The 16,202-nt window shown below is 36.8% G+C and overlaps 1 protein-coding gene across 1 annotated transcript; it reads right to left on the reverse strand.

The window, feature by feature from the left end:
• Positions 1–13,877: 13,877 nt before the first annotated feature.
• Positions 13,878–14,696, reverse strand: LOC105796053 (uncharacterized). The gene has a single exon (XM_012625694.1). The coding sequence runs from the start codon at positions 14,694–14,696 to the stop codon at positions 13,878–13,880; it is 819 nt and encodes a 272-aa protein (XP_012481148.1).
• Between the last annotated feature and the right edge of the window lie 1,506 nt (positions 14,697–16,202).

A 16,202-nucleotide genomic window follows, 5' to 3' on the forward strand; every position in this document is an offset into this window, starting at 1 on the left:
ATATACTCAGATTGCAAATTTTGGATACCATAAAAGAACCAATACTTTGAGCCCTTTTACAGCAATGAACTTCTTGGTCCTTGGAGAAATATTAAGCTTTGAAATAATACTTAATGAATTCAACATAAACTATTAGTTTATCCATTCTAATTAGCAACTTAAAAAACTCACTCTGTATTTGTTGGCCCCTGAATACGAAAATAGTACAACGTTTGTCATTTTCACATCAGCAAAATAAAGAAATAATTTGTTTCTTCCATTTCATGCCACAAAATCTTACACTAATCTATTTCATAGCTTCTGTTTTATTGGCCCCTGAATACCAAGTCAGAGAGATTACAAGAAAAAAAATGTTCTTAGCATGATGAATTTTAAGATAGTCCGACCCATTAAATGCATTATATGTTTGAGTAAACCATAGTTTTCATAATTTTATCGCTATCCGCAAATTCCAATTCTAAAGCATCACAGACTCTTTTGCAATTATGAATATCCAAAACAGAGTAACAAGTCTGCTATCCATTAATATTTACTAATTTAGTGGATGTACAAAGCATTTTCTTAACCAAAATTACTAGAGATCCTACAACACTGGAAACCATACTCATTACAAAGCTTCTTCTTAGTTTTGTTACCCAAAGAAAAACAGGGACATCCATGACCATGAACAAGGGTCCTGGGAATCGAGACTGTAAATAATACAAAAGCTAATAGCTAACTGCTTTTATGATCTAGAACATAAGCAACTATTCTACCAAATATTCTAACTGCCCTAAATACTCGGACACTATACATAGCTTCACCTTGTTCTTTTTCTTCCATATAGAACTCAACTTTATCGCCAATAGTAAGCTCTTTGGTGCAAACGAACTCGCGCCATCCTTTGGTAAGGACTGGTTTCAGGTACCTCTTTCCTTTACGAGTGTAAATTTGGAACTTCCAGTGATGCCCACTCTCGTCTCTAGCTTTGAACTGCACCACATGATTCCCATCTAAGGGAGGGAAATATTTGAGGGACTTACTTGGGATCGTCAATCGTTTCTCGATATCTGTCGTCTTCAGTTGTTTCGACACTATTGCCTTTGTCATTGCTGTTTCTTTTTTTGTTTTGTCTTTGCTACTGCAATTCAATCACGTAGAGTGACGCCAAATGATGGTGGTATATATAGAGGGAAATAGTATTTTGATTATACAGCGATTTGATAAGTAGTAAGGAGACTCGCGATATGGATAGTAAAAGTATGCTTGACACTTAATGGATAGTGCGACGACGTCCTAAGGCGTGCGCTCTGATGGAAGTTTTGGGTTTTTCTTTTATGATTCCTCTTAGTTTTGGCGACACTGTATTTTCCACGCAAGATGATCAGTCTGGGGCGCGCGATTTTGCTCGAGCTTCTGGGTTTTTTTTTTTTTTTTTTAAACCTAAAGTCAATAACAACCTCTAATTGTGAAGGCACTTTTCTTTGGAAGAAAATAAGTTGAATTAAGCATTCATTTTCATACATCATGAAATGATTATGGATGTACTCTCATGAATTTTGTAAAGTTATAAATTAGTTTAATAATAAAATACACTTTGACCTATTAAAGATAATAAAATTTTCGTTTAAATTCTTTAAAAATTTAAAATAATAAGCATAAATAATAATAAAATTATATTTTGACTCTTTTAAAATTAAAAATTTAATTTTGGCTATCCTGTTGATAAACACACAAACTCAGACTAATGATTTTGCCTAATTTTTTTCATATAAATTATTGAATCATTAGATTTTTGCTAAAATAAATTACAAAATTATTGAATTGGTGATCTCTTTACTTTAATTTATCATTTTATACTTTATAAAAATTTAAAAATTAATTTAACTAATGATAAACATATGAATTAAAGTTACTGGTTTTAAACTAATTTATTACCTATAAATTACTAAACTCTTGCCTTTTGGGTTTACTTGAGCTGTGCAAGAAATCTTGGCCACCACTGGACCAACTGACGATAACTAAAATATAGAATTTTTTATTTTAATGGAGGATACTTTTTATTATTAATATTAATAAATAAATTTAAAACTTGGGACCAATCATGTCGTGTCTCGCGAGACTTGGAAGATCTTGTCCAGTTCTAGCGATGTAGTCGGGCAATGCTTGGAAAAAGAAAGCAGAACATTTGAACAAAGGGATATAAAGTCAAAAGTTCAAGGAAAGCGTTTGTTAACTATGTACCACGAGTATTACAAATCTGGACAACTTAAGTTCATCTTGCTACTGCTGTATATGCAATGGCTATGGAAGATTCTGAGAACAAAAAGATCCAACTCGACAGCCACACTAAATACAACATGTTTAATCAACCTATCGCACGACTTTGGGGTTTATAATCATTAAGGGATGCGCAAGGAGTGCCGCACGAGTGCGCGCGATTTCTCTAGTGACATTGTTGAGCTATGACAGTGTGGACCCACAAGTTATGAATATTTATTTTATGTCAAATCATTCAACTTCTGGATTTTGTCAACAAACCTAATTGCTATATAATCTTGGCGATAGCGTTGATGTTTGCTAAGGTCGCGCGAGCTGCCCGAATTACTTAAAAAGACAAAACAAAGTAACACTGACAAATGACAATCATATTTAATAAGTGGGTTTTCAGGAAAAAAAATAAAACAAGCGCTTTTTTCAGTTTCCCGAGTGCAATCGCACGATTTTGTCTTGACAATTTATTAAGCTAACTATATTTTGTTAAACAAATTGCTAAGCAATTGACATGAAGTGTTTTCGAGATAATGGCGCTGTGTTCATATGCTCAGCAACTTTTTGATCTGATGCTGCTCGGGGAGGATGTTTCCTTAGAGATTAATGAGTCCAACTCGTACAAGGTGGAATGTGGTGAGTTAGGAAAGCGAGTGAGTCAACTCTTGCAACTGCTTTCTGACCTGCTTATCACTACGGCTCCTACTCCTCTTTACTTGCGGCCAATTAACTGCATGGTTGCTAAGCTCAAGGGGCACTTCGAGGCGGCTCGGCGCATTGTCTGCAATTGCAAGCATCGAAACCTGATTTGGAGACTCTTTGCCAGCCGTATTGCAGCCGAGTTTGAAGAGCTCTTCCACGTTTTGGACGGTTTTATTGGAGAAATGGAGTGGGTGGTTAGACTCTATGAGGCCCAAACCAGAGGCGGATGCTTGAAAACAGTGGATAGAATGTCACCTACGGCTTCGGTCTGGTCTTGCATTGCCACTGTTGAAATGGGGTCGAGCTTAGATGATCGAATCGAGGCCGTTAATCATCTTGCATCACTCGTTCGACATAAACATAAGGACATCATTGTTGAAGAAGGTGGGGTAGATTCACTAATGAAGCTTTTGAAGGAGAATTGTCCCTTGGTTGCTCATATTGCTGCGGCTAATACACTTTGCCTTTTAGCTAATGAGGACAATGAAGGAACTATTATGAAGGAAATGGTTTCCACATTCATAAAAAGTTTATCGAAAACATCACCGATATCGAAACAAACGCAAACTGCCGATTTGGTTGCCAGCATTGCAGAGCGTAACCCGGAATCGAAACAACACGATTTGATTCGAGAGAACATAATATGGCAGCTGGTGATCTTGCTGTCATCTGAACAATCAACGCTCGAGTTGAAGATTAGCTGTTCCAAGGCTTTATGGAAGCTTGCTCAAGGGAGCGTTTCCAATTGTCAGACTTTAACGGAGACGAAAGGAATGCTATGCTTAGCCAAGTTAGTGGCAAAAGAACAAGGTGAACTACGGTATAATTGCATAATGATCATAAAGGAGATCACATCTATTGCTGAATCAGATAATGGTTTTCGACGTTCCGCTTTCACGAGTTCTTCTCCAGCTGCAAAGGCGGTGGTTGACGAGCTATTGAGGGTAATCAAAGAGCTTGACGATATAAAACTAGGAGTTCCTGCAATTAAGTCCATTGGTTCATTGGCAAGGTCTTTCTCGGCCAAACATAGTCGAGTGATCGGTCCATTGGTGGCTCGGCTGGGGAATACAGATCAAGATGTTGCAATGGAAGCTGCAATTGCATTGAAAAAATTCGTTTCCACCGATAATTACCTTTGTTCGGAGCATTCGAAGTCGATAATAGAATTCGAAGGTGTACCATTGTTGATGAAGCTACTAAATAGTGGGGATAAAAGCACCCATCCGCACGTATTAGCATTGATATGCTACCTTGCCCAACATGACAGCAATAGCAATGTTTTGATAGAAGCTGGAGCTTTAACTGCTCTTCAGACAATAGATCCCAAGGTCAATACAAAATATAGAGAGCTAGAAACATTGGTCCCTCACACAATATCCAAACTCCAATCCTATCTTACTGTGGAGCAACAACAAACAGAGAGCTCAACGGGCATCAAACAGTTTTTTACAAAACAGAGCAAAGCAGTTGTTGCCACTATAGGAGGTCGATTAAAGCTGCTGTACAAAGGGCTTACCGTTTATCTACCAAGGCTAGTAAAAAATCCTAGAAAGAGGATTTTAGGGGCAATACCTCCGTTAAAGACGACGAGGATTCAGCAGTTTTTGAAGGCTAAATGCATGGAACTAGCTTTGATGTCGGTGTATTACCTAAAGAAAAGACTAGTGATTGAGGAACCTGCACAAAAGCTTAGGTTGGTGGTGAGAAAATTCGTTAAATTATTAGAGAAAAAAGAGATTAGAAGAAACTTTGGTTATATCATACATAAATTGAATGAGAATGTATTGAGCAAAAAGAAAAAGAAAAAAAGAGTGAAAACGTATGCACATATCGGCAGCTAATGTAATCGATGAACTAAACTTTTTTCATGTTTTGCACCATGCCTATGTCTGTTCTTTCCTGTTTCTGGTTTTGCCCCATAATTTTACGAGGTTTGGTATGGCCCAAAGCATTGTTTCTTGATCCAAAAAAGAAGAATTTAAAGTTTAGATAAAATGATTAATTGCACCCAATGTCTCCTAACTATTGGTTTAGATTTTAAATTTGCCTTTAAATTTTAAACTAGTATCATTATTATATTAATCAGGTCATTCTGCTAATATAATTGTTAATTTAAACATTAAATGTCAACTTAAACATGACGTAGAGTAATATATTGATATTATGTTTGGTATATAAACACTCTGGATATGACGAATTAAAAAGGCTAGACAATATTATTAAAATTTAGGAGGATTATTATTATTCTTTTAACACACTATATCCAACAAATCCATGGACACACGGCTTGCTGATTAATATAATGTATCTAACTTTAAGAAGCTTCTTCCAAGCCCAACTATGCAACGCTGGGCTTGAACCTGCCATACGATATATTGATCCACCCAAGCTACCATAACCAAAATCTGCTATAAACATCGTATCATATGAGCTAGATTCCATGGTTTAAGATCATTGACTCCCAAACCTCCCTCTGCTTTGGGATGACAAATCTTCTCTCAGTTAATCCTAGCCCCTTCTGTAGATGTTCCATTGCCTGTTCAAAGAAAGGAGTTACAAATTTGAGTATCTGCTTGATGACATTAAAAGGGAGAATGAATATTCTGCACTAAAAATTCTGAAGATAAAAAACACAACAGATTGAAGAAGTTGAAGTCTGCCGACAAAAGAAAGGCATTTAAAAGACCAATTATGTTCACCAAGGCATCTCAAATTCCTTGCCACTAGTGGTACACCAAGGTACCTGACTGGAAACTTTCCGATCTTTAAACCAGTCACCTTAACAATGATCGACCCCAACACTGTAGATTTCACTCTTTGAAAAATTAACTTGCAATCCTAACATGTTATAAAAGAAATCCAAAACATTTTGGGCAGCAAATATAGAATAAATATTGCCTTTGGTAAACACAAGGAGATCATCTGAAAAATACAGAAATCTAATCATTGAGTAATGAGTTTTATAAATAAAGATTATCTTAATCTTTAGAATTAGGAATTGGATAAAAGGTATTTCATATATTTAAACACTAAAAAAGAAGTATAGAAACTTTGGGTTGGAGGTTTAGGTTTACTGCTTGTCATTGGGTGTTCCGAATTCATTGATGTCACTTCCAAAGGACGAAATAATATATATATATATATATTGAAGACCCTGGTGAAAAGAAAAAGATTGAAGATATCAAAATTTATTACTGTTTTTAAAATATAAAAAGAATACTAAAACCCCTCCACTAAATGTAGTTGATTACTTTTTAACTAGGATTCTACTGTAACAGCTTTATTAGATATCTTCATCGGGATCATAAAAAGTAGTCACGCGTATCTGAAGTTGTCGTGCGATTGAACTATACTGTCCGAACAAGTAAGCAAGCTTTGCCGTGAAATCTCTGCCGAAAAACCGCGTGCAGCTTTTTAGGGTGTTTCAGTCATTTGATAACCTTCATTTATATTATAAATAAAGAGCAAAAAATCAAAAGCATTCATATTTTTTTAGTGTTTAATTTCCTAGGAGATTGATAACCAGCAGCGATGCGATCGGAGCATAAGATGGTGAAACCTGCCAAACATGGAGATTGTGAATTTTGTTTGCAGCTTCCGTTGATGGCTCTAAAGGAGATTACGGCTTTAGCTGAACATAACATTGATCTTAGGCGCGAAGTATTTAAGACCGGCTCTCAGGAATCAAAGGACACCGTTGAACTGCTATTGAGGGTGATCAAAGAATCAGAAGACTACATGCTTAAAGTTCTTGCCATAAAGTCGATTGGTTTTTTGGCTAGAATCTTCCGTAAAAGCAATCATCATCGGGTGATTAGTCTATTGGTGTCGCAGCTCGAACATGGGTGTGGGGAAGTGGTAATGGAAGCTTTGGTTGCTTTAAAGAAGTTTTCCTGTGACGAAAATTATCTATGCAAAGAGCATTCGAACAAGATGATCGAATTCAACGCTGCACAGATCTTGGTGAAACTGTTGAGTGATGGTGAAAGCGAATTGAAGCTACAAGTGCATGGATTGGTGCTTCTGTGTTGCATTGCTTCGAAAGCTGATTATTGTAAGGCTGTGGAAGAAGCCAGGATGACGACTGCAGTTCGACAATTTTTAAGGGAAGAAGGGGAACTTGGCACGTTTGTTTCGCAGAAACCTGCGTTAAAAGAATTGGCGACCAAGGCCTTGCATTCCCTAATATTGTATTATGAATACTAATGAAGGCACTAGATGGAAAGTTTATCAATCCCATTAGCCAGCAAATTGTGCAGACAATATTATATTTTTCACATAATTGATGTATCATATAGCCAAATTTTCTTCTATTCTCTTTTTTTTTCTCTATTGATTTGGCAATTTTTCTTATCACTTTCCCCAACCCTTTTTATCGTGTCCTTTTGTCATTACTACTGATGAACAAGGTACTACCAATTCTTTAGGCAGTGAATTGGTAGTACCTTGTTTGCCAATGCGTCGTGACACCTTCATTACTAGCCATTCCTCTATGCAGTCCACACATAATACTGCCAGTTCCACGCACTTAGGTTGAGAAACTGCTGAATCCTCTTGTTCTTTAATGGAGGTATTGCCCCTAAAATTCTCTTTTTACATCTTGTTACCATTTGCGGTGTTTTACTATCACCTTTTGGCAGCAACTTTAATCCACGTCGTACAGTGTCGACAACTTCTTTGCCCTGTTCTGTAATAATCTGTTTGATGCCTGTTGGACTGTTTGTTTGTAGTTGGTCCTCAGTAAGATTGAAATGGAGTCTGGATATTGCGTGGGGGACCAATGTTTCTAACTCTGGATGTTCTGTAATGACTTCGGGATCTGTTGTCTGAAGAGCAGTCAAAGCTCTAGCATTTATCAAAACATTGCTATTGGTGTCATGTTGGGCAAGGTAGCATATCAATGCTAATACGTAGGGTTGGGCCTTCGTATCCTCACTTACTAACTTCATCAACAATTGTACACCATCAAACTTGACTATCGACTCCAAATGCTCCGAACGAAGGTAATTATCAGTGGAAACAAACTTTCTCAAAGCAATTGCAGCTTCCATTGCAACTTCTTGATCTGTGTTCCCCAGCTGAGCAATCAAAAGACTGATGATTACTCGACCCTTTCTGGTTGAAAAAGACCTTGCCAATGATCCAATGGACTTAATTGCAGGAACTCTCACTTTTGCGTCGTCACGTTCTTTGATTATCCTCAATATCTCACAAATGAGCGCCTTTGCAGCCGGAGAAGAACTCGTAAAGGCCGAACGTCGTAAACGGATATCTGATTCAGCAATAGTTGTGATTTCCTTTATGATCATTATGCAATTGAACCGTAATTCATCTTGTCCTTTTGCCACCAACTCGGCCAAGCATCGCATTCCTTTCGTCTCCGTTAATGTCTTACAAATCCAAACACTCCCTTGAGCAAGCTTCCATAAAGCCTTGGAACAATTAATCTTCAACTCGAGCGGTGATTGTTGAGATGACAACAAAATCACCAGCCGCCATACCGCTTCCTCTCTCATGAAATGATATCGTTTCTATTAGTAGCATAATTATTAGTAGCATCTTTGACAACTCCAAAGATAATGGTGGGCACCAAAAGTCCCACAATTAAGGCACTAATAATTTGGTTTGAAATGATGGCATGGAATGGTGGCATGGAATAATTGCAATTTTTGGTCCCTAATTGTATAGGGACGTTGCAAGTTGATCCTTGAGCTTCAACTATAAATAGGCCTAATTATTCCTCATTTCAAACATCCCACACTTGCCATTCTCTACTTAAGGCAATTGTTCTCTCTCCCTATTTGTAAACTTTCACTTGTATTTTTGGAGTGAAATATATTTGGTAGTGCCCGAGGATGTAGGCAAAATTTGCTGAACCTCGTTAAAATTCTGGTGTTTTATTTCTCATTTGTTTTCTTATATTTAATAGCTTTATGTTGGTTATATTTATTTAGTTATTATTGCTATAAATAACTAAGTGAGTTCTGTCTAGTTGTTGGTTTTTAAGTGGGACCATTTGTGACCCCTCCAATTTAACTGGGAATTTTCTTAGTATAGTTGTGGCATAATAATTATCTAAATATTTCTGATAATATTATTATTAATATTATCGTAGCTTCCGCAACAATTGGTATCAGAGCTGAATGTTTCGTAGTATGCTCTGTGTTTGCAGCTTAGTCTGATCTTACACATCAGAAACATTTCCTAAAGCTTGTGGGTATTCCGCATTTGGTGGCTATTAAATAGAAGCTATGGCAAAAATGACAGAAGAAAAAACATCCACATCAACAATTTCCACCCCATACATTTTGTCAAGGGCTGGAACTGCAAATACAAGATTTGCAGTGGAAATTTTTGATAGAACAGGTCATTTCGGCATGTGGCAAAGTGAGCTTCTAGATGCCCTCTTTCAACAGGGTCTAGATATTGCCATTGAGGAAGAAAAACCAGAAGGGGTTGATGATAAAGAATGGAAGACCATCAACCGATTGGCATGTGGTACAATTCGATCATGTCTTTCCAGAGAGCAGAAGTATACATTCAGTAAAAAGACTTCTGCAAGTAAATTGTGGAAGGCATTGGAGGAGAAATTCCTGAAGAAGAACAGTCAAAATAAGTTGCACATGAAGAAAAGACTGTTTCGTTTCAGTTATGTTCCTGGTACCACGATGAACGAGCACATTACCAATTTTAATCAGCTGGTGGCTGATTTGTTGAATTTGGATGTGACTTTTGAAGACGAAGACTTAGCATTAATGTTGTTGAGATCGCTTCCTGAGGAGTTTGAGTACCTTGAAACTACTCTACTTCATGGAAAGTCGGAAGTAACTTTCAATGAAGTAACTGCTGCATTGTATAGCTATGAACTACGCCGAAAGGATAAGTTGAAAAGTTCAGGTGAAGCAGCAGTGGAAGCATTGGTAACAAGAGGTCGTCAGCAAAGTCAGTCTAAGGGGAAGAGAAGAAAGTCCAAAGGTCGAGCTGTTGCCAAAGATGAATGTTCCTATTGCAAAGAAAAAGGACATTGGAAGAAAAATTGTCCAAAATTGAAGAAAAAAGGGAAGACTCCGCAAGATGCAAATGTTGCAGAATGCAATAGTGAAGCAGAGTCAGACTTTTCTCTTAGTGTGTCATCTTCAACATCACATGCAGATGAGTGGATCATGGATTCTGGTTGTTCCTATCATATGTGTCCCATTCGGGAATGGTTCTTTGAATTTCAAGAACTAGATGGAGGGGTTGTTTACATGGGTAATGATAACACATGTAAAACAACCGGGATAGGTTCAATTAAACTGAGGAATCATGATGGATCTATTAGAATTTTGCGGGATGTACGATATGTCCCAAAGTTGAAGAAGAATCTTATCTCTTTGGGGTCTTTAGAATCTAAAGGCTTAGTTGTGACATTACGAGATGGAGTTCTTAAAGCAACTTCAGGAGCATTGGTGATGTTGAAAGGCATAAGAAAGAACAATTTGTATTACTACCAAGGTAGTACAGTGGTGGGGACAACAGCAGCAGCAATTTCGAGTACCAAGAAGGACGCTGAGGCAACACGGCTATGGCATATGCGTTTGGGCCATGCTGGTGAAAAATCCTTGCAAACTCTTGCCAAGCAAGGATTATTGAAAGGTACAAAGACTTGCAAACTTGAATTTTGCGAGCATTGTGTTCTGGGAAAACAACGAAGGGTGAAATTTGGCACTGGGATTCACAATACCAAAGGTATTTTGGATTATGTGCATTCTGATGTATGGGGACCGTCCAAGACTCCATCACTTGGAGGAAGACGTTATTTTGTCACCTTTATTGATGATTTTTCCAGAAGGGTTTGGGTGTTTCCTATGAAGAACAAAGATGAGGTGCTTGAAGTTTTCCTTAAGTGGAAAACTAAAGTTGAAAATCAGACAGGAAGGAAGATTAAGGTTCTCCGATCAGACAACGGTGGAGAATATAAAAGCGATCCATTCCTGAAGATATGCCAAGATTGTGGCATAGTGAGGCACTTCACCGTAGGTGGAACACCGCAACAGAATGGGGTGGCAGAGCGTATGAATCGAACGCTTGTGGAGAAAGTTCGATGTATGTTATCTAATCTGGATTAGATAGAAAGTTTTGAAATGAGGCGTGACGTCGCTCAACATCTCATCAATCATTTGCCATCATCTGCTATAAATGGCAAGACTCCTTTGGAGGTATGGTATGGAAAACCTGCTACTGATTATGACACCTTGCGTATTTTTGGTTCTATTGCATATTATCATGTGAAAGAATCAAAGTTAGATAAAGAGCAAAGAAGGCTCTATTCATGGGCTTCAATGCTGGTGTTAAGGGATATCGTTTGTGGTGTCTAGAGGCAAAGAAGTCGATAATCAGTAGGGATGTTACCTTTGATGAATCTGCCATGTTGAATAAGGTAAATCCAGAAGGATTGAGTAGTACTCCGCAGCAGGTGGAGTTTGAGCAGAGTGTGGTAATTCCAGCAGAAGGTACCACTAGTGATTCTTCATTGGCAGATGCAGAGTCAAATGAGGAAGAGGTTCCTACCCAAGAACCTCAACAGCAATCAGAGCCAATTGCAGTCAGAAGGCAGAGACGAGAAATTCAGAAACCTGCTCGTTTCACTGACATGGTATCTTATGCACTTCCAGTTGTTGATAATATTCCATCCAATTACACCGAAGCCATTCAAAGTTTAGAGAATGATAGATGGTTAGGTGCAATGGAAGAGGAAATGCATTCTCTAGAGAAAAACAAGACGTGGAAGCTGGCACAACTACCAAAAGGGAAGAAGGCGATTGGTTGCAAATGGGTATTTGCAAAGAAAGAAGGATTTCCTGACAAAGAAGATGTTCGTTACAAGGCTAGGTTGGTGGCTAAAGGCTACGCTCAGAAGGAGGGAATTGACTATAATGAGGTGTTTTCTCCAGTTGTTAAACATTCCTCCATTAGAATTTTGTTGGCCTTGGTAGCGCAGTTGAATTTGGAGCTAGCTCAACTTGATGTAAAGACCGCGTTTCTACACGGTGATTTGAAAGAGGAAATCTATATGCCTCAGCCAGATGGATACAGGATTGCTGGTAAAGAAAATTGGGTTTGTAAACTTAGCAAATCGTTGTACGGATTGAAACAATCTCTGAGACAATGGTACAAACGATTTGACAGGTTCATGATGGACCAGAAGTACAAAAGAAGCAAATACGATCATTGTGTGTATTTGCGCAAGCTTCAAGATGGTTCCTACATCTACTTACTCTTGTATGTTGATGATATGCTGATTGCAGCAAAGAGCCAAATGGAGATTGATAGACTGAAGGCTCAGTTGAGTAAAGAGTTTGAGATGAAAGATTTAGGGAAAGCCAAGAAGATTCTCGGCATGGAAATAACTCGGGATAGAAAGAGGGGCAAACTTTGGCTGTCACAAAAACAGTATTTGGAAAAGGTACTACAACGTTTCGGTATGTCTGAAGGTACAAAACCTGTAAGTACCCCACTTGCTCCTCATTTCAAATTGAGTAACCAGTTATCTCCAACGACTAAGGAAGAACGAGAGTACATGGCAAAAGTCCCATATGCAAATGCAGTTGGAAGCTTGATGTATGCAATGGTATGTACGAGACCAGATATTTCACAGGTTGTTAGTGTTGGTAGCAGGTACATGCATGATCCGGGCAAGGGTCATTGGCAAGCTGTGAAATGGGTTCTGCAGTATCTCTAAAATACCATAGATGTCGGATTGGCATTCGAGCGGGATGAATCACTTGGTCAATGCATAGTTGGATATTGTGATTCTAATTATGCAGGTGATTTGGATAAGCGACGGTCTACAACTGGCTATTTGTTTACTTTAGCAAAATCGCCAGTTAGTTGGAAATCTACCTTACAGTCCACGGTGGCTTTGTCTACAACAGAGGCAGAGTATATGGCAATTACAGAGGCTGTAAAGGAAGCAATTTGGCTTCACGGATTGCTTAAAGACTTGGAAGTTGGTCAGAAACAACTTAAGGTATATTCTGACAGTCAGAGTGCTATTCATTTAGCAAAGAATCAAGTCTTTCATGCACGAACGAAGCACATAGACGTTCGCTATCACTTTGTGCGGGAAATTCTCGAAGAAGAGGAGATACTTCTCCAAAAGATTCACACTACGGAGAATCCTGCAGATATGCTGACTAAGGTGGTTACAAGGGCCAAGTTTGAACATTGTTTAGACTTGATCAATGTCCGACACATTTGATATGGCGTCGTTGGCGCAAATTTGAAGGCACTATCAAGTATTGTTGTCAAAGGCAGAAAGAATTGTGTGAAGATAAGATTATCTTAATCGAATCTTCAAGGTGGAGATTATTAGTAGCATAATTATTAGTAGCATCTTTGACAACTCCAAAGATAATGGTGGGCACCAAAAGTCCCACAATTAAGGCACTAATAATTTGGTTTGAAATGATGGCATGGAATGGTGGCATGGAATAATTGCAATTTTTGGTCCCTAATTGTATAGGGACTTTGCAAGTTGATCCTTGAGCTTCAACTATAAATAGGCCTAATTATTCCTCATTTCAAACATCTCACACTTGCCATTCTCTACTTAAGGCAATTGTTCTCTCTCCCTATTTGTAAACTTTCACTTGTATTTTTGGAGTGAAATATATTTGGTAGTGCCCGAGGATGTAGGCAAAATTTGCTGAACCTCGTTAAAATTCTGGTGTTTTATTTCTCATTTGTTTTCTTATATTTAATAGCTTTATGTTGGTTATATTTATTTAGTTATTATTGCTATAAATAACTAAGTGAGTTCTGTCTAGTTGTTGGTTTTTAAGTGGGACCATTTGTGACCCCTCTAATTTAACTGGGAATTTTCTTAGTATAGTTGTGGCATAATAATTATCTAAATATTTCTGATAATATTATTATTAATATTATCGTCGCTTCCGCAACAGTTTCAACTCTGGGTTACGCTCTGCAATGTCGGCAACCAAGTCGGCAGCTTGCTTTTGACCGCATCTCGAAGATGTTCTTGATAAACGACTTGCAATTGTATGAATCAATTCCTTCATAATAGTTCCACTCTTTTCCTCCTCCTCATTAGCTAAAAGGCAAAGTGCATTAGCGGCTGCAATATGAGCAACCGGAGAATTCTCCTTCAAAAGCTTTATTAATGAAGGTAACCCACCTTCAAAAATGAGCTGCTTATACTCAAAATCTTTTTGTTGAACGAGTGATGCAAGACGATTAGCGGCCTCGATTCGATCATCTAAGCTTGGCCCCATTTCGACAGTGGCGATACAAGACCAGACCAAAACTGTAGGGGAGTACATCGAGCCTCTGTCTTTGCTTTGGGGCTCATAATGGCTAACCAGCCACTCCATTTCGGTGATAGAAGCATCTAAAACGTGGAAGAGCTCTTGAAAATCGGTTGAAATACGGATATGGCCAGTGAAGAATCTACAAAGCCGACGTCGGGGCTTGCAATTGTGTACAACGCGCTGAGCTACCTTGAAGTTGTCCTCGAGCTTGACAACTATGCTGTTCACTGACAGCAAGTAAAAGGGAGCAGCAGAAGTGAGGAACCGAGGCAGGCTACGCAGCATTAGCAAGAGCCGATTCACTCGCATTCCCAACTCGCTGCATTTCACCTTGAAGGAGTTGGACCTGTTAATTGCTGAGCAAACATCCTGCCCTAACAGTATCATATCGAGCAAAAGATTCTTCATCAGCTTCTTCTGCTCCGAACTCATCGTAGCTGATCCTCAGTTTCGTACTAAATAATTAAAGTTTGTAGAGTGTTGGAATCTAATTCTAGCCACCTTTTATAAGGTTTGCACACTGTAAATTTCTAGGAAAAGCATTTAATCCGGCGATAATACTTAAAAGCTTCGTATGATTTATGAACTGAACAAAGGAAAAGACAGAATTTTATGACGATGATTATTTGCCATTTCAGAAAAGGATAGAGACGAGAGCGACATTTTTTTCTGTAGACAAGGGAGAAACCAAAATTTCGAAAAATATAAAATCAACCTAATTTAATTAAAAATAGAGTTACCTAATCGAATTCAATTTTTATTTAATATATAATTGTTTTAAATTTTATTATATAAAAGTAAAAATTTTATATTTAAAATAATGAAAATAATTTAAAAGTTAAAAAAATCGAGACTCGACTGAATTAGGATGGATGGTTCAAAAATCTAAAACTATTCAATTGAACTGAATTGATATAAAACTTAAAAATTTAATTTTCACAAACTTCTCATTTTTAAAATCAAGAATCGAACTGAATTAGGATTCAGAATTTGTTAAAATTGTAGTTAAGGTAGTTAATACCAGATGAAAATAGGATGAATATTAGGGCCATGCACAATAGTTGGTACAAATTAGTTGAATTTTCATTTCAATATGTTTCCAACCAATACAAGCTTTTACTAGTGTGTACCATAGTATATCTTTTATATATTTTTAAATTTCCAATTAAAAAGAAAATACAATTAATCAAAAGTTGGATATTAGTTAAAATCATATGCATATAGATAAGTAAACACATGATTAAATTAACAATTGAGAAATAACTACACATTAAAAAAGTAGACAAGATTTTATAAATTTACTTTTAATATGAAAGGCTACATGCTAATAAGAAAAAAAATCATAAAAATTTATCAACTTGGAAAGTAAAGACGGTTAAATTTTGAATAAATTAAACTAACCCCAAAAATTTTGAAATATTTCCTTTATTATAAACTTTTATATTAAACATAAAGGTTAATTTAACCTTTAATATTTCTATTTTTATTAATTTGATTTTAAAGTAAAATTTGACTTTAAATATTAAAAAAATTTGACCCTCAACCTTCTAAAAGAGTTAAATTGCTACTTTTATAATAGAAATATTGACTAAAATATTAAAATTTTAAATATAATAACCTGTAATCCATGTGTACTTCATACTATTTTTCATATTTTATAAACTTCTTATATATATTTTGAAAATTTTATAAAATTTAAATTATTTGTTGATGTGGCATAGAAGACAAATAATGCCATGTTAGAATGAAGTACATGTAGATTGCCACATAAGTTGTCACACAAATATTTTTTTAAAATTAATGTTTTCATTAACATTTTCGTTTTAAGAAAAATAAATTGACTCTTTTAAAATGTTGATAGTCAAATTTAACTAAATAAAAAATAATGACCAAATTGACATTGATACCTTAATTTGTTAAATAATTAAAATTAATTTC

Source organism: Gossypium raimondii, chromosome 3, assembly GCF_025698545.1.
Source record: "Gossypium raimondii isolate GPD5lz chromosome 3, ASM2569854v1, whole genome shotgun sequence".
Classification (NCBI taxonomy): domain Eukaryota; kingdom Viridiplantae; phylum Streptophyta; class Magnoliopsida; order Malvales; family Malvaceae; genus Gossypium; species Gossypium raimondii.

Coding starts and splice junctions, on each gene's coding strand:
- LOC105796053 (XM_012625694.1), bottom strand. CDS start 14,696: ATGAGTTCGGAGCAGAAGAAGCTGATGAAGAATCTTTTGCTCGATATG.